Source organism: Quercus suber, unplaced genomic scaffold, assembly GCF_002906115.3.
Source record: "Quercus suber isolate HL8 unplaced genomic scaffold, Cork oak 2.0 scaffold_504, whole genome shotgun sequence".
Taxonomy (NCBI): Eukaryota; Viridiplantae; Streptophyta; class Magnoliopsida; order Fagales; family Fagaceae; genus Quercus; species Quercus suber.
In genome coordinates, this window is record NW_027069953.1 from 558,818 (window position 1) to 577,446 (window position 18,629).

The 18,629-nt window shown below is 34.4% G+C and overlaps 1 protein-coding gene across 2 annotated transcripts; it reads left to right on the plus strand.

The window, feature by feature from the left end:
* Positions 1-7,193: 7,193 nt before the first annotated feature.
* LOC112033134 (mitochondrial phosphate carrier protein 1, mitochondrial) lies at positions 7,194-11,700 on the plus strand. 2 transcript variants are annotated; one of them, XM_065763381.1, is made up of 6 exons: positions 7,194-7,740; positions 9,004-9,085; positions 9,216-9,356; positions 10,395-10,609; positions 10,710-10,834; positions 11,238-11,700. In XM_065763381.1, the coding sequence occupies exons 1-6, from the start codon at positions 7,573-7,575 to the stop codon at positions 11,290-11,292; spliced, it is 786 nt and encodes a 261-aa protein (XP_065619453.1). In that variant the 5' UTR covers positions 7,194-7,572; the 3' UTR covers positions 11,293-11,700. The 2 variants fall into 2 exon arrangements, with proteins under 2 accessions (XP_065619453.1, XP_065619452.1); XM_065763380.1 differs by adding an exon at positions 9,434-9,477 and having other exon boundaries at positions 7,196-7,740; positions 9,004-9,356.
* The last annotated feature ends 6,929 nt before the right edge of the window (positions 11,701-18,629 follow it).

Below are 18,629 nucleotides of genomic sequence, written 5' to 3' on the forward strand. Positions count from 1 at the left end.
GTGTTGTTGCGGCAGTGAATATTGGTGGCTGGTGGTTGTGCCGTTGATGTTGTTGCTGTTGTTGATGATAATGGTGAGAAGATAATATATTATTTTAATGTGTAGTAAATATTATTTTAATGTATAGAATTGAATGATAAAACATCTGTTAAATGAGATATTGTAAAATGATGTGATAAAATAATAAAGTAGGCTTTTGGTATGTCAAAATAGCATTTTTTATGCAACATTGGCTGTGGATGCTCTAAGCAAGTCCACAGCCCCTAAGCATGTTGCCGTAGAAATTGGTTTTTACAATGAAATATTCAGTTACTAATAAAAAAATAAACTAGAATATTTGGTTGGTGAAAACCTAATTGTTATATTTATACAACCATCAAAGAGGTGTCATATCATAAATTATTAGAGATCAAAGAAGTGTCATTTTGTAAAACTTCAATAAATATTGGTATAATTTATTAAATATATACTATATAACATGGGCATTCAAATGATATTTATGCCCTTTGTTGGAAAAAATTATAAGGTCCTCATGATAGACCGTGTCACTTTTTTCTAATAGTCCACTATTCCACTAAAAGACTTTCACCTATTTAAAATTGCTGACTCAGTTTATGATAATAAAAAAAATTAATTTCTATCTATTTAAAAGATAAATAAAAGAGAGTGTTAGGGTGAAACAAAATTTCTAGAGAGAGATGTCGTTTAATTTCAGAAGAGAGCAAATTGAAATCTCTTCCCCCTTTTAACGACATCAATTCTGCAACATTATCTTCTCCCTTAATTAGTAAGGTCTGGTTTTCCTATATGCACTTTCGGCTTGCTCTATTATTATTTTTCCTCTATTGGACTTTTCAAATTCAACCTCTAACATGGCTCACTGTTGTGGGCTTTTTGTGATTTTGGGTTGGATTGCCTCCTGCTGCACTGGGCCCAAGTGTTCTAGATAAAAGAGTTGGGACCAGTCCAATTGCAACTCACCTTGGTCCAGCTTGCGCACAAACTATGCCATGTTTGCCGAAACTTTGGTTATATGCCCATGGTAGGCAAAGCTGCTACAGAAGAGTTATGGCAAATAAATGCAATAAAAACAGTGATAAAAGAAATATGTTACTGTCAAGCAAAGCAAGTAAGAGATGCTTAATTAAGATAGGGAAAAAGAACGATATAGCAACAAGAAACGCATTATAGGTGAAATTGCAAAGACAAGAGAAGAAATAATAGCAATAAGCGATAAAATCAAAGAAAGAAAAGATCAGTTTACCGTGTTTAGTTGTGTTACGGGACTAAGGCCAATGACAGGACTAAGGCCAAGGAGGGAACCACTTCCTTAACGTGGGTAACCTCACAGGATGATTCTACTGTAGAAATTATCCACTTTGAGGGAACGGGCCTGAATGGCTTATGCCCAAACGAGTTCTTTATCCTGAACAGAGAGTAGGATTTTAGAGGGAGAGAAGTGATTAGCCTATTGGTGCATGCCTGCCATTCTACCCTCTCTATTTCTCTTATTTCTCTTTTTTCTCCATTTTGTTACCTTGATTCTTTCCCCACTCCTTTTCTTTCTTTCTTAGTGCTTACTTGTGTACTGTTATGGTGATGGTGGTGTTATGATTCTCTCCTAGTGGTTGTTATTGTTGTGATGATGTTACTGTGCACGGCAAGGACCCTTTATATACTTCCTGTCGTGGTTGATTTTTACTATTTTAGCCTTTAACTACTTTTGTTTGGTTTAGGGTGTTCTTCCCGACTACCCATTAATTTGTTAGCTGCCCAGCCACCACCATTTACCTGTGCTGACTGTGTCACTTCCCATTACTAGACAAAGAAGACTGTTTTGTTTGCTTGCTCATCGTGGCATTCTTATCCACCACAGTGTGGGTATTCTCTCTTGCTATCCCTCATGGCATGCACCTAGTAGTTCCAACTCTCCTTCCTTTTTTTGGGTGGTATGTCATCCCAGCAAAACATCACCCCCAAAAGAATCTAAGCAGGAACTCCAGAATAGGCTTTCATTTCTCCCTACAGCTAGACCATACTCTCTCTTATTTTTGACCCATGACCCATTACTTTTGTATTGGTTGGGTATAGGTTGGTAATGCCTAGGCCTTGCGAGTGCTCTACTTCCCGTGTACGTTAAAAGCTTGTCCGCTGCTCATACATTTGCCATTGTCTGGAGGCTCATCTATGCATTCTGCCGCTCATCCTTGACATCTTTTGGCGTGATCTGTTTTCTGATTTTTCATTCTTTATTGGCTTGCCCCTTTCAAGGGCTGAGCCTTGCTTAATTGTAGGTTTTTCCCTCTTTAGCCCATTCTTTGCTCCTTCTGTAATCTTGTTGTCATTCTTGCCATATCACTCTGCTATTCCTACTATGGTGTTATTTGACCTGTACTTGCTGGGCATCTTTTGGGCCTGCTGCCTATTCTTCTCTCAATGACTTAGTATGATCATTAGATTTATTCTCATGTTATTTTGGGCTTTCTTGACCCATTACATTGCTTGTGGGCTCCTTTGTCCCATTTCTTTCTTCTTAGGTATCCTTGGCCCATTTGTTTTCCTTAGGCATCCTTGGCCCATTTTCTAATTCTACATTTTCATGGGCTTTTACTAACTCTTTTGGGCTTCCCTAACCCAACTACCTTATCTTTCGTCCTTGGGGCTCATGGGCTTACCATCAACCCCTTACTTTCTTACCTCATTACTTCGGGCTTGTTGTGGCCCATTCTTACTTTTCTACATCACATAATGCCCATGGGTTTACTACTTCTCTCTTTGGGCTCCTTTAGGCTCATTTGCTTTTCTTAAGGCCCATTTATTTACTTTATGGGCCTATAAACCATTGTTCCTACCATTTGGGCTTAATGACTTTTCTACCAATCCACTAACTCTTCTCTACCCATCTCGTTGAGCTTCTTCCTGCTACTGAGCTTCCAAAATGAGCATTAACACTCACAAATACAAGTAACATGATCATCTCTATTTGAAAAAGATTTATTTAATGTTTGGTTTAAAATTTTAAATATTAGTACAAATCTAAATATCTATCTAGACTTCAATATCATATCATTTCATGTAATTAAAAATTTTAAATGCCCTCACTTACACCCAAAAAATAAAATTTTAATTTTAAAATAGATATATGTCTCACTTAGACGACAGGTAAATGTTTGTGTAAGACAGTAAAGTTCTAAAAACCTTATAGCTTAATCGATAACTCATAATATTTTCAATCGATACATGTATGGTTTCAACTAATAAAGTCACTTATCATCGAATAAGAGAGATGAGATTCGAACCTCATCCACACCATAAATCAATTGGTGTCTTAGCCAAATGATAAAGAGCAATCATCATGTGGTGGATATCATAGGTTGAAATTCTAATGTATCTATCACAAAAGGAATTTTAATAAGGGGAAATTACACTTTGTCTACTTGTGGTTTGCCCGAAAAACACTTTGCCTACCTGTGTTTTAAAAATTAATACTTTACCCACTTGAGCTCCATTTGTCTCCCGTTACTCAGCTCTATTAAAAACATGGGTAAATTTGTATTTTTTCTATCCTTTTATGTCTCTATCATCTCAAAACATAAAAAACTAAAAAATCAAGAGAAAAGAAGATCTAAAAGCTAGGTTTTGTAAAAATTAAAACCTAACTTTTAATTTAGATCAGAAATTTTTTTTCTATAATTACAAGAATGTTGAAGTTGTTGAAAATATCCTTCAAACAAATGAAGATCTTGTTGTGAGGAGCAACACTAAATTGTTGCCTGGACGTCTTGAATATTCAAGACTTGTAGATGCAAATGCAGAGGATCCTTCAAATGGTCCAAAAAATTCAGTTCAGTTACATCGAAATGCACAATTGCTACTAGCTGCAGGATTTAATCAAAAGCTTAGGTTATGTTTGGTAACCGTTTTTGTTTTCTATTTTCAAAAACTTGTTTTTGGGAATATTAAAAAAAAAAACAATTTTCTTGTATTTTTGAAATCAAAAACATGTTTGGTTAGTTGAAATTAAAAAGATAGTTTTTTGAAGAAAAAAAATAGAAAATACTAACATATGTTGTTTCTAGGATTTGAAATTTAATGTTAACTCATTAAATGAGACATATTCATTAAATTAAATGCATGTTATCATTGACTTTTGAAAATTAGAAACTGAAAATTGTCTTTTGCATGTTTTCAGTTTTCTTTACAAATTGAGTTTTGAAAACAGTTTTTGTTTTCTACCCATTTTGAGTTGCCAAACAAGTTTTTTAGTCTCAAAAATAGAAAATTGATTTTGAAAATAGAAAATAAGGAGAAAAAATAGTAACTAAACATACATTTATATTTTTTTAGATTGATGGCGAACAGAATACCAAGATACAAAGTATCTTCCTTGATGATTGCCCCATTCATCATTCTTGCCTGATGGGTCTTGGATTATTATAACAGGAAGGAGAAAGTTCTTCTATAGCTTTGGTTTAGTGAAAGCAAAAGTTGATAAAATTGGCCCCGTGGTTGCCACTTGCCAGGGAGGAGAAAAGCTAGGAAGTTTTTGAGAATTCCCCTAATTCAAGTACAATTGCCTTTGTAGGATGTGAAGGTTATATCTTGCTGGTTTCTACCAAAACAGAGGCTAAGTTTTAATTTTTTATAAAACCTACCGTTTAGATCTTTTTTTTCCCTTGAATTTTTTAGTTTTTCATATTTTAAGAGGAGAGAGACATAAAAGGGTAATAAAAGTATAAATTTATCCCTGTTTTTAACGAAGGTGAGGAATAGGAGACAAACAGAGCTTACCTCAGGTGGGTAAAGAGTCAATTTTTAAACCATAAGTGTTTTTTGGGCAAACCACATTTGGGTAAAGTGTAATTTCCTTTTCTAATAAATATACCCAATAGATTCTATATATATATATATATATATATCCAACAAAAAAAGAAAAGAAAAAAAGAATGGAAGGTCAAAACTAAGGGTGTCAATTCGGGTTAGCGTGTCGGGTTCGTGTCGTGTCTAGATAGGGGTATTTAACTAAATGGTTCAACCCTAACCCGACCCATTTAATAATAGTGTCATGATCCTTCAACCCTAACCCGACCTGTTAATAAGGCGGGTTGACCTGACCCAACCCATTTGACACGCTTAATAAACGAGTCGTGTTGAGTTGACACGAATGTAACACAATCCATTTCAATCTGCATAATATTAAATTTAACATCAATCTAGAAATAATTTTTTTTACATCCCAAAAAGCAGTGCATACACTTCAAGTATTCAACCTACATTCAAAATAATATAGTTCAACAAAAATATAACATTCATTTAGAAATAAGTTCTTTACACTAAAAAAGAAGTGCATACACTTCAACCCAAATTCAAAATAACAAAGTTTAACAAAAATAAAATAACATAGTTCAACAAAAATATAATACTCTTGGAACTCGCCAAATGCTAAGTATCAATATTGAAAAAATTTGAACAAAAAATAGACTAATCCTGAGTATGATAACGATTATCATTCATAGATTCTTTGTTGATGTCCAAATCTATAACATCTCCTACAAGCTCATCCAATTTCATTTGTGTAAGTTCTATGCCAAAAAAAAAAAAAAAAAGTAGTTCTAGGGTCTGTAAAGTTTCAATTTCCAATTATATCAATTGTAAATTTTTGTAATTACTCACTTTTTTTTTTAATTTAAAATATATGTTGGATATAAATGGTATTTGATAAATCTAAAATAAGATAAATATTTATTTGTTATACAAGTTAAATGAGTTGTGTTAAGTGAGTTATTTCAGGTTGACACAAATAAATTAGCATTTCAAATGTGTCTATTGTGGGTTACGCGGGTTGACCCGCTTATGACACGTTTCTTATCCTGTCGCTTTCGAGTCGATTTGTTTATGACCCAAACCCATTAAGACCCAACCCTAATTCGAAAAAACTCGTATTGGGTTCGTGTCGTATTTGCGAATTGGGTCGAACATATATTGACACCCCTAGTCAAAACACATTCATCCTCAAACATTTGTATAAATGACATCCCCGTCATTAAAGTTTGTACAAATATAATTGTTTAGTCCATGCTCTCTCCAAGTGTGATTTTACTGACATAATATTCTATTTTTAAAAAAGATTCTTCTTAAATTATGGATGAAATGAAATTATCGAGACATGTTGGTTTCAATTCTCCCCTACTAGTATAAGAATTTAAAGTACTCGCATTAGTGCTCTTATAATAGAAAAAATATCATATTTTAGCCAATCAAGCGCAAAATTCACCCAAATCAAGTCATGCCAATTTATGTAAGCACTCACACCAGACAATGCAAAATAGAAAAATTGGCAAGTTTTACACATTTTTTCTAAAATAACTATCCATATCAACCTACCTGTAACATTGTTCATATATATTATTACTACAATAGTCGTGTAAATATTTGTGGCTACTGTATATTTCTATTTTATTATCCTAACATTTTTTTTCTTTCCTGTCTTACCCTCACTAGCCTCTCTCTCTCTCTCTCTCTCTCTCTCTCTCTCTCTCTCTCTCTCATTTAGGTGAAAAAATATATGAATTTTCTTTCCTGTCTTACCCTCTCTCTCTCTCTCTCTCTCTCTCTCTCTCTCTCTCTCTCTCTCTCTCTCTCTCATTTAGGTGAAAAAATATATGATTATTTAAAAAAAATATAGTATATAATAGATAATTTGATGTAGATGTTTTTGCAAAGTGTTTGTCTGAAATTGAAAAAGTAAGTTCTTTTGCTTAAATAGACATAAAATTTTAGACAGTTTGATGCGAATGCTCTAAAAATACATATTTATTATAGTAATCATGTAAATTTGCATTGACATTATTCATTTTACTTTTTGTTTTTTTTTTGTTTTTTGGTAGCTCAAGGATGAAGGAAAATAGTAGATGATGATAGTTGTATGTGAAAGAGGAGAAATAATTTTAAAAATTAATATTTTAATAAAATATAGTATAAAATAAATAATCTTATTTTGGTGTTTAAAAAAAATAGGTTCCTTATACTAAAATAAGTAACAAAAATTTTTATGCAAATGCTCTAATAACTATATACAGAATGACCTGGGAAAACATAACAAAAAGTCAAAAAAAGAAAAAGAAAATTGTGTGAGGTCCATTTGGTAATACAAATATTCGATTACGTTAGGTTTCCCGGCTTCTACTTCATACTGGTCTATTCTCTCAAATGTGAGACTCTTTAATGCTAAAGGCTTGGCGGCCAGTGAGTTTGAGTAAGCCATTTACCAAAAAAGTATTCGTTTTTGTTTTTGGCCATAGATTCTCAACTGCAAACTGTAAACGTGGACACGTTGCCTAGCATTACATTTGTAACAAGCAAGCAAGCAAAGTCAGCCATGGCATCCAACTCCTTTTAACTTCAAAACCCCCTGTGAGAAACGTACGTAAAAACAACTGCTTTCTTGTCCTCTCTAACTCCAACGATCAAACCCATCTCAAATTTAAGAAAATCTTTGATGGGTCTTTTTTATTTTCTTGGTTGGAGTTTTGAATAGAGAGAGTCTGATAGGAGAAAGAGAATCAGAGAAAGATGAGAGGAGGAGGAGGAGGAGGAGGAGGAGGACAAGGGGTTGAAAGGTGGGTTTGTGAGGAATTTTCACCTGGGTATTATGCGCTTTGCACTTTTGGAGGAATGCTTAGTGCTGGGACTACTCATCTTGCTATCACACCTCTTGATGTCTTGAAAGTGAATATGCAGGTCAGTTTGATTGTTGCAGTTTAAAACTCATTTCTTTCTCTTTTTGTTTACTTCTAAATGATCAAATGTGATAAATTACCGATTGTTCCAAACGTTTAAGATGTTATGAAATTATGAATTTAATCTTTAACCGTTATTATACTTTCCTTGATAAGTGAGGCCTAATATATGAGATTTGTAACATTTAAAATAGAAGGTAGAGTGGAGACTGTTTCAATTATAGACTGTATGCTCTGATACTCTGATACTATGATAAATTACCAATTGTTTCTAAAACTTAAGCTTAGGAAATGGTGAATTAATCATCTAACTAGTATTGCAACACATTGTTTGGCTTTTTGTCCCTGTTTACTTTTGCTGTGTTATCCTCTGTGGAAGACTGAAAGTAGTTTGTCTTATAACTGTTTAGGAAATATTAGTTCTCCTTGAGACAATTTCTTGTTAGGAAGTCATTTAATTTTGGAATATGGTTGACATGATTATTGTTTGGATGCTAATAAGTGTGCCTCTGTTTGTTATTGTCATTTTCGAATAATCATTTTCTCATAATTTTCCAAAAGTTGGTCTTTGACATGAGCTTACTTGAGTTTGATGAGAGATTTCTGAATTTAACTAGTTGGGTCTTGTTTCCTACATAGGCTAGTATCATGTTGAGTCAAAATAATCTCTTTTCTCTTTAATGGAGTCATGGAGTACATTGCCACTGCAACTTCTGTTTTCAATCTTTTCCCTTTAAAGTGGCATTTGATACTTCATAGGATTTGATTCCAAATTAGGGAAATAAAAGGGAATGTCACCATGAGTGGGTGGGGGAAAGTGGTTGTAAAGAAGGGGCTAAATTTTGGATATTCCATTAAAGTAATGGTGGTTCCACTGCCTGAATTAGCTGCATTTAATATAGCAGTATCATTTCTTTTGTTTCTTATGATGGTTTGCCAATGATATATTAAATGGGAATGGGACAAACTTTAGAAACAATAAACTGATTAATTGTACCCGTACTCATTCCCTGCATAAGATATCATCACTGTATTTTAGCAAATATTTTATAGTATCAAGTTTACTAACGTATCAGTCTCAATTTCTAAGAAAAATGTCATTTACTTGTTATGATTTTACATATTAATTTGCTGTAGTTTTTCATTTCCTTCATTGGTGAAAGTAATCCTGCTGTTTCTGCTATCTTTGATATGCTCTGTGGGATTTACTTTTTCCTCATTGAATTTAGCTCTTTTTGATTTGCTTAGCTTTATTATTCCTTAGGTGAATCCAATCAAGTATAATGGCATTTCTTCAGGGCTGTCAACCCTTTGGAGAGAACAAGGACCTTCTTCACTTTGGAGAGGTTGGTCTGGCAAATTTTTTGGATATGGCATTCAAGGCGGCTGCAAATTTGGTCTCTATGAATACTTTAAGAAGCTTTACTCTGATGTGTTGATAGATGATGGTAACAAGAGTTTCATATTCTTTCTCAGCAGTGCATCTGCTCAAGTATTTGCTGATGTGGCTCTCAGTCCTTTCGAAGCTGTCAAAATTCGTGTTCAAACACAGCCTAGTTTTGCGAAGGGCTTGGTTGATGGGTTTCCAAAACTCTATGCAACTGAAGGGCTTGTGGGGTAAGCTACTCCAAAACTTGATAATCTTCTTCTCTTGCCCTTTCTGATTATAATCACCAATTATTTGTCAACTGCAGCTTTTACAAGGGACTCTTTCCACTCTGGGGTCGAAATATTCCATGTAATATTTCTGCCTCACAACATTCTCAAAAATTTTATGATGCTTATTTAGCTAGAATCGTAGCTTATTAATATAGTAGATTTTTCAGGTTCTTGCATTTCAATTTAGAAGACATGGTATTATTTTTTAATTTGTTCACCAAGCTTGTGTTCATTTTCATATTTTTAGTCTTCTCATAATTTAAATAAACCCTACTAGCCAGAGCCAGTCCATAACTCCTAAACCCTGTCTATGATGCCCTTCAGGTACCACTTTTAGAGGACAATGGTGTTTAGATTAATATGTTATTGCAGACAGAGTGTGATGTTTGCATATGCTATTTCTAATTTACCCGTTCCGCTTCTACTTCACTGTCTACTCTGATAAGTTGCAGTACATTTATTTATTACGTTTTTTAAAATTTAAAATATATATATTATTATTATTATTATCTGTCATTACAGTGTTGTTTTTTTGAATCATTTGAGAAGCTAATACAAGGGAATGATTTCTATTTCAATTTCTTAATTATCACCATTGAGAGATATTAGTAACATAGAAAACTGAAAAAATTGCTACATTGTAATAATCTCATGGTAGTGTTGTACTGGTAGGAAGACCTTCCTACCAGGCCAGGTTAAAGTTTCGGGTAAATCTGAGGTATGGAAATTTAAAAGAAGAGGTAGTTTTTGTAGTTAATTAAAGGCAAACACACCAGATTTTTGGCACTTTACTTCCAGAATAAAAACCTTACCTCTGTGCTGCTGCCTTGAAAGACCTTCTAGTTATTTGCTTGACTTGGTTATTGGCTTCAAAAAGTTATTGATCTTTCTTAGTTCTTATCAAGCATTCAGCAAGCATAAACCTGTGCATACGTATTCTAACTTCAAGTACACTCTTTGTTAACTCATTTTGTTTATTTATTTTGTGGTTTGCAGTCTCTATGATAATGTTTTCAACATTTGAGCATTCAGTGGAATTGATATATCGCAATATTATCCAAAGAAGAAAAGAAGATTGTTCAAGAGCCCAACAACTTAGTGTTACCTGTTTAGCAGGCTATACAGCTGGAGCTGTTGGTACTGTCATCTCGAACCCTGCTGACAACATTGTTGCCTCTCTTTACAACAAACAGGCTGAAAATGTGCTGCAGGTGGCACCTGCAAACTAATCTTCTTTTGGTTTGTTTGAACCCATTTAATTTAAAGGTTTTAGCTGAATTGGTTTTGAATTTTTGATCATTTGTATTTCAGGCAGTGAAGAAAATTGGGCTTGTTAATCTATTTACCAGAAGTCTTCCTGTTCGATTTTTATTAGTTGGTCCTGTTGTTACTTCACAATGGTTCTTCTATGACACCATTAAAGTTCTAAGTGGACTGTAAGTGCAATTTTCTTGATTTATTATCTAATATTAATATACAAAAACATCAAACTTCTTTTGTTTTTTGTTTTTAAATTTTTTTTTTTTTTTTGGGGGGAGGGGGGGGGGGGCAGCGCTGGTAGGTTTTAACAAAGCCTCAAGTCTTAGTCTGCCCTATTGGACATTGAAAATATATTGAAATCATATGGTAATATGGGTTCATCTCAGTATAGATAAAGTACAGTCGATGATATTGATAAGGAACTTTAACCGTCTGAAATAATCCAATGCCATTAGTTCTCATAGGGCTTTACATGGTTTTAGACTTAAAGAATGCTTCTTTTTATTTCAAAGCTCCTTATGAAACAATTGCCTTTTATGTTCTTTCTTATAACCATAAATTATGGGTGAAATGTTTTAGGCCTACTAGTGGAGGGCTTCGCAGGCGAGTGGAAGAAGCTAATGTATCAGCTTAAGCTCATTGAAAAGAACGTCAAATGTTCGACAAGGTCAATTTTAAGATTGCAAAAAAATTCATCACTGTTGCAGAAGATATGATAGCTGAATAACCTTCCAAAAAATAGTACAAATTGCTTCTTGAAGGCAGATATGTACTGTGATAGCTCTCTTTTTTTCCTAATCTGAATTTTACACTCACTGACTACAGTTCATAGATGGTCAAGGTGCTTAGTAATCATCCAATCTAGAAGAGAATAATATCAGCATCTGCGTAGAAGCAGCCAATTTTATGAGACATTGTTATTTTATGTATTGGTTACATACATTCTTTTACCCCTGCAGCCCTGCTGTGGAGATGTGGGTAAACAATATTGGGCAATTTTATGAGACATTATCATTTTATATATTGATTACATATGTATATATTTTCCCTGTGTTTTAGAGATATGTGTAAACAATATACACTAAGGTTGTGGAAGCAATTGTGAAGGGCCAATTGATTGAAAGGAAAATTCAAATAATGCATAGTTTCTCTACCTACTTGTTCATTCAGACATTAGTATAATATCAGCATCTACGTAGAAGTGGCCAATTTTATGAGAGATGATCATCTTATGTACTGGTTACATACAATTTTCTCATGTTGTAGAGATGTGCGTAAACAATATACAGTAATGGGCAATTGTAAAAGGCCAATTGTTTTGAAGGAAAATTCAAATATTGCATTGTTTCTCTACCTACTTATTCATCCATACAGTATCTTTTAATGACCTGTTGCTGGCTGCTACCGAAGTGTCTGTGTTGAAGTTTATCTGTTTAGTGCTACTGCTATACGCTTTGTGTACTCTGCAACTTCAAAATCCACGATGGTAGATTATCCAAATTACAATAATAATACGAAGAAGAGAAAAAATTAAATGGTTTCAATCTTGGGAGAATTACAAATAACATCCATGTGGTATAGCCTTCAAGTATGGAATTATCTTTTGTGTTATTTCGCAACAATTAGCTCTCATGTGGTTATTTTCATGAGGCATTTTTTTGTTGATTTTAACGGAATTTGATGATGCAATAAGTGCCAACATATAATTAAAGAAAAAAAAAATCATTCTACTAGCGTCATTAACACCTTCCTCCGTTGCAAAAATTATCTTTTAACATATAATTAAAGAAAAAAAAAAACCCCATTCTAACAGCATCACTAACACCTTCCTCCATTGCGAAAATTATCTTATGAAACAGTACAATTTCTTCCTTCCACACATAGCAACCAATAATAACATGCTACTTAGAAATTGTTGAGAAGATGTTGCAGACATTGCATTTGTCATTGTAAAGTTGTGATTTCCACCTTATATTGTATTGGCTTTAATTCCGTGCCAATTTTGATTGTAATTTCTTCAATCATTTTTTCCCTGTATATATGTGGGTTTATTTGTAAGGGATGAATATGAGAGATCAGTGAAAAATCAAGCTTCAAAAGTTGGATCAGTGGGTTTCGCGACTACCTCGCGAGTAGCTCACAGGAAGCAACCTGTGAAAAGGCTATGTATAGAGCACATGATAGGAAGTTGAAGAGTCATATCAAGCTGTCAGTTTCGCGAATGTCTCGCGAGAAGGGCCAACCTACGAAGTACTCGCGAAACATTATGTTTGACAAAAAGTTGTGATTGCTTTACCAAATTTTTTACCCACACTATATATACTCTCATTACACATGAATTCTAAAGAGTGTTTTTTAGAGAAAAAACTCTAATAAATACATTTGAGAGTTAGAGATTGTTATATCTACAATCATCTACACATTTCTTCGTGGTTTTCCTCAACTTCTACCTCTCCATCTCTAGATTCTTGAGAGGTTGTTAGCCCAAACACTTACCACACTCATTCTTAGTGTTAAGCGAGATTTTGGTGCTGTTGGAAAGTATTGGAAGGAGCCATTCATTGGCGGATGTAATCGGGCTAAATTGCAGGATTCGGAAAGTTAGAGAAGACAAGACTTCAAGAAGTTCGTTGGTAGCAAGAGCTTGGAGAGCTCAAGTACATGGGGTAGACTAGGTTTGGAGGGTTTTTTGTTATTCGTGTATTCCAACTTTATTCTCTAGTGGATTGATTTCGACTTGGAGGGTCGCGGAGAGGTTTTTCGCCGAGTTCTTCATTTTCCTCTTCAATATTACATTTCAATGTTATCTTATGTTTGCGTCTCTCTTCCCTACTCTTTAAGCTTTCATTTTATTGTTGATGATGGATGAATAGGGCTTAAGGTAGCTTTATTGGTTCATTGCGCTTATTTACTCTAATTTCACACTTAGCTTAAGTTAAGAGTAAAAACAATCTAACCATAATTTTTAATTGGGGATATGAACAAGCTCTTGGGTTTTAGCAAAAATTCGAGCTTTCACTCATTAATTAATTTTCATCAAAAAATGGATAAACTTTCCCAATCATCTTTTTCCTAGTTTATCAAAAAATATTAGACAAAGAGAAACAGAGACATATATACAATCATACTCTCTCTGTGTCTCACAGTCACACACACATATAAAGAAACATTAATGGCTTGAGCAACAATAAGACCAGCCTTAACTTTCCACCTCAGAACTTCTCCTAAATCAGAAACGTAGGATTTTGAAGAAGAAGTGGAGGAATTAAAGGAGCTGGGTCATAAGCAAAATTAAGCATGCATAATCACAAAAGGGGAACACAAACAGAGAATTATTAAGCACGATTTGGAGCGTTGAAACTTTTCACACAATCCCACCCCTTCTCTGCGCTGTCCACCATATATAGTACTCTTCAATTCTCTTATTTCTGTCACTCTATATATTTCAATGGCTGTGGTAGGCTAGAACCCAGGCCTAAAAATGAACATATTTTTAAAGGGCACAAGCCTATTTAGATTGGAATAGCGGTCTCCACTTTCAATTAATTAATGGCATGTTTGGATGTTTAAAAAAGGAGGGGGAGTAGAGTAAAGGGAGGGAGAGTAATGCAATTACCTTGTTTGAAAGTTTTTTAAAGAATGAGGGGGAGGGGTTTGGAGGAGTTTGGAGGGGTTTGGACTCCCTCTAGCCTCCCAATTTTAATTCCCCCAAATTGGAGAGATTTGGAGGGAGAGTAGAGTACATAAACTATTGACCAAATAAATTACTTAATTCACCCTTATTATATTAACAAAATTACACAAGGAGAAGGACTAATTATTCTCTTCCCCCTTACTAATTTTAAAAACATTCAAATAAGGTGGAGGTGAATCATTCTCCTCTACTCTCCTTTCCACTACTCCCCTTCCCTCTACTCCCCTCTACTCTCCTCCCTCTCTAAACTTCCAAACAAGCCATAAAAGTTTAGTAAAATATGAGTTTATTTTTCAAGTCTAAATCAAGTCTTTTAACAAGGAATGGTTGCTACTCCACCAAGTCAGCATACCACCTCCTTTCAAATGAGGCAGTGGCGAAAAATCCTGGACCATCAAACACGACAGCCCACAAGAAGTTTTGGTTAGATATTTGGTCATTAAATGTGCCGAATAAAATTCGACACTTCATCTTGAGAGCATCTAACGATTACTTGCCAACAAAAATGAATTTATTGAAGAGGAATATCACGGCGAACTCCCTCTGTGACTATTGCTGCTGTGAGACAGAGGATGCCATTCATGCAATCTGGGGTTGTCCTGAGGTAAAAATCGTTTGGTGGGAGTTGAGCAGTGTTGACCTTTCTTGGCAGAAAAACTGGTATGTTTCCGTGACTTGTTCCAAGGAATTCTAGCACAAAAAATTCCACACTTGGCAGAGCTATTTGCATATATTGCTTGGAGCATTTGGCATAACATGAATGCACAGAGAGTGGGAACAACCACAGTGACTTTGGGAAGGATTTACAGTGACGCAGTTGATCGGCTAATGAATGCACAGAGAGTGGGAACAACCACAGTGACTTTGGGAAGGATTTACAGTGACGCAGTTGATCGGCTTCAGGAATTTCAAATGGCCCAAGATAATCCAGTGCAGCAACGAACAGTGGCTACCTCCTTCACCAAATCAGTACAAGGCTAACAGTGATGGGGCGATTTTTCGGGACTCAGGATCGGCAGGTCTGGGAGTGGTGGTGCGTGACTCAAAAGGGATGGTGATAGCAGTGTTGTCGGTAAACATGGCAATGGGTCAGAATTTTTTGACCCGACTTGAAAAATACCTAAACATGAACTTAATTTTTTGACTCGAAGCAAAAATAGATTGACTCATAACCCGACTCATTTTTTTTTTTTTTTTTTTAATTTTTAGATCAACCCGATCCAACTTGAATAAACCGTGATTCGACAAATTTAAAAAATATTTAAATTACATCCTAATACTAAGTGCATAAAACAGAAAGTACTAAAAATTATAATCAATATATTATATATTATAAAAAAATGACTATTTGATTCATCAAAAGTCAAAAGTTAGCTAGCCTAGCTTCAGTGCACTGCTTTCCATTTAAAAAAAAAAAAAGGTCTAGCTTTAGCCTTCACACGTTGCACCATTAGATCACACACGTTACACAAGGCAAGGGCCCTTCAGTGATTGCCAATTGCCATGAGACAAGACCATTAGACCACACACATTACACAAGGCAAGGGCCAAGGTTGTCAAGTGTTAGACAACCATTAAAAAAAAAAAAATTCTCATTCAACTGAATTACAATTTGCAAGTATGAATATTTGCAGTATTGAATCTACTACCAACGTTGAATAGATTGAGATTGAGGTGTAATTCTTATAAAATATTTATTTATTCTTCTTTACTTAATATGTTATGTTTATTTTAAATATTTTTTGTTTAGTTTATATTTCTAAGTAATCTAACTTTATTATTATTTTAAATACAACATGAACGCGTGCATTTAAGAAGACCGATAACTTGCTATTTTGCTGGTTTACTTATTTTGTTTGTTTTAAGATCTATCTCTTTTTGAAGATGTAAACTTATAATTATATGCATTTTGACAATGAACCATTAACATTGAAGACTTTCCATCATGAATTTATGACTATAAATAATTTTTGTCATACTCAAAACTATCAAAATTGGAAGGATATTAACAAGTGGCATTAAGTGCAATTCATTTGCTTAATTGATTTTATTCATTCTTTCTAAAGAGGTTGTCATTGATTTGTTTTTGTAATTGAAAAAAAAAAAAAAAAAAAAACTTGTTTGAAAAATACGGGGTAAATCCAACCCGACCCGCAATCCGATTGACCCATTTAAAAATGACCCGTTTTGACCTGCGACCCGTTTGACCCACAAACCCGATTAACCAGACCTGAATCCAACAGTTTTGCCATGTCTAGTTATTGAAGCGCATTACTTTACCACCCACGGTGGAGGATGTGGAAGCTTTGGCGTGTAGGAGAGCTATTTCTTTCTCCATTGAGCTCGGGCTACAGGATGTCATCTCTGAGGGAGACTCTGAGATTGTACTCAAGCACCTTGTTTTGGACTCACCTTGCCTAGTTGCCTTTGGTCACATTATTGAGAAATGTGACCAAAGGCAACCTCAAGCTTGAGAAATGTTTTTTTCTCACATGTTAATTTATTTGCTTAATTGATTTTATTCATTCTTTCTAAAGAGGTTGTCATTGATTTTTTTTTTGTAATTGAAAAAAAAAAAAAAAAAAAAACTTGTTTGAAAAATACGGGGTAAATCCAACCTGACCCGCAACCCGATTGACCCATTTAAAAATGACCCATTTTGACTCGCGACTCGTTTGACCCGCAAACCCGATTAACCCGACCCGAATCCAACAGTTTTGCCATGTCTAGTTATTGAAGCGCATTGCTTTACCACCCATGGAGGAGGATGTGGAAGCCTTGGCGTGTAGGAGAGCTATTTCTTTCTCCATTGAGCTCGGGCTACAGGATGTCATCTCTGAGGGAGACTCTGAGATTGTACTCAAGCAACTTGTTTTGGACTCACCTTGCCTAGTTGCCTTTTGTCACATTATTGAGAAATGTGACCAAAGGCAACCTCAAGCTTGAGAAATGTTTTTTTCTCACATGTTAGGCGCAATGGAAATACTGTTGCTGACAAGCTCGCCAAATTGGCAAAATTCTTGTATGAACCTCAAATATGGTTTGAAGACATCCATTGTGATGTAACCAATTTTGTATTACTTGATAGAAGTTTAATGTCCACGTAATAAAACAGCCATGATGGTTTCTCAAAAAAATAATAAAAAAAAGTCCATAAACTAGCTTAACCTCAAATTGTTTTTCAATCATCTCTATCGTACTTATCAATGATTTTAATGTGAACTTATTTTTTTTTTATCTATTAACTTATTTGTTCCCATCAATTACTTTTTTTCTGATTATTAACTTATATATAAGTCCAAGATTTTCTCCTATCATGATTCTCTACTTCTTGAATTAAGACATAAATCCTCCATGATTTTTCAAATTTAGAAATAACTCCTTGATTATCAATATACGGAATCGATATTAGAATGAATAAAAATCATATCATCATCATTTAAATAAAAAGCTTATGTAATAGTTGATATTTTTTTTCTTCACTTTTTTATAATATCTTATAGCTTTTTTTTTTTTAATAAATTTTTTTTATCCCTTTCATGTTTTGTTGCCATAGATTCCTGGATGATCTTAATTTTCCAAGTGTATAAATTTTAGATGATGTTAATATATATATATATATATTTGGCACAATCTTAACCTTCTATTGAGAAAATATTTGATATAAGCAAACGGCATACCGACTACGAGTTGTATAAAACTTGGGAACCCTAACCCTAACCCTTTTATATTTAGTGTTTTACTCTCTGTCTCTGTCTCTCATCTCATCCCAATTCCCTACCAACCCTAACCTTAGCCGTAAGTGTCTCTCTCTCTCTCTCAATCAATCCTATGGATATGGAGGAGAAAGGTTGGGAGAGGTTAGAGCTTGATGATGAATTTCAGATATGTTACTGTGCTTCAGACGATGATGAAGTGAGGTGTTACATCATTAAGGTCCCTGACCCTGAAGCCTGTCCTCCTACTTCATATTTTTCATGTCCTTTACTGAACCTAAAGGATAAGAAAAAGGAATTTAGCTTCACCCTTGTTGAGAACACCGTGGAATAATGCAGAAAGGTCAAGTACAAAACAATAAAGATACCGATAAAATTTGTCGACGTCCATGGACTGCGACATAAGGCAGAATTTCAGACCAGACAAGTGGACAAAACCAGAACTTGCTGAATACAAATGTTCACGCTCCCCAAAATTTTTCTAGTGTTGAGATATTCACTAGCCCACAATTTCTTATCTAAATCAAATGCGTAGATATTGAGTTCATCCTCTCGCACAGA

Bases quoted from the DNA above. Each gene is read 5' to 3' on its own strand.
- LOC112033134 (XM_065763380.1), top strand. From the start codon at position 7,573: ATGAGAGGAGGAGGAGGAGGAGGAGGAGGAGGACAAGGGGTTGAAAGG. The intron at 9,357-9,433 runs GTAAGCTACTCC...TGTCAACTGCAG, and splicing joins GCAACTGAAGGGCTTGTGGG to CTTTTACAAGGGACTCTTTC. The intron at 10,610-10,709 runs GTGGCACCTGCA...TTTGTATTTCAG, and splicing joins AGGCTGAAAATGTGCTGCAG to GCAGTGAAGAAAATTGGGCT.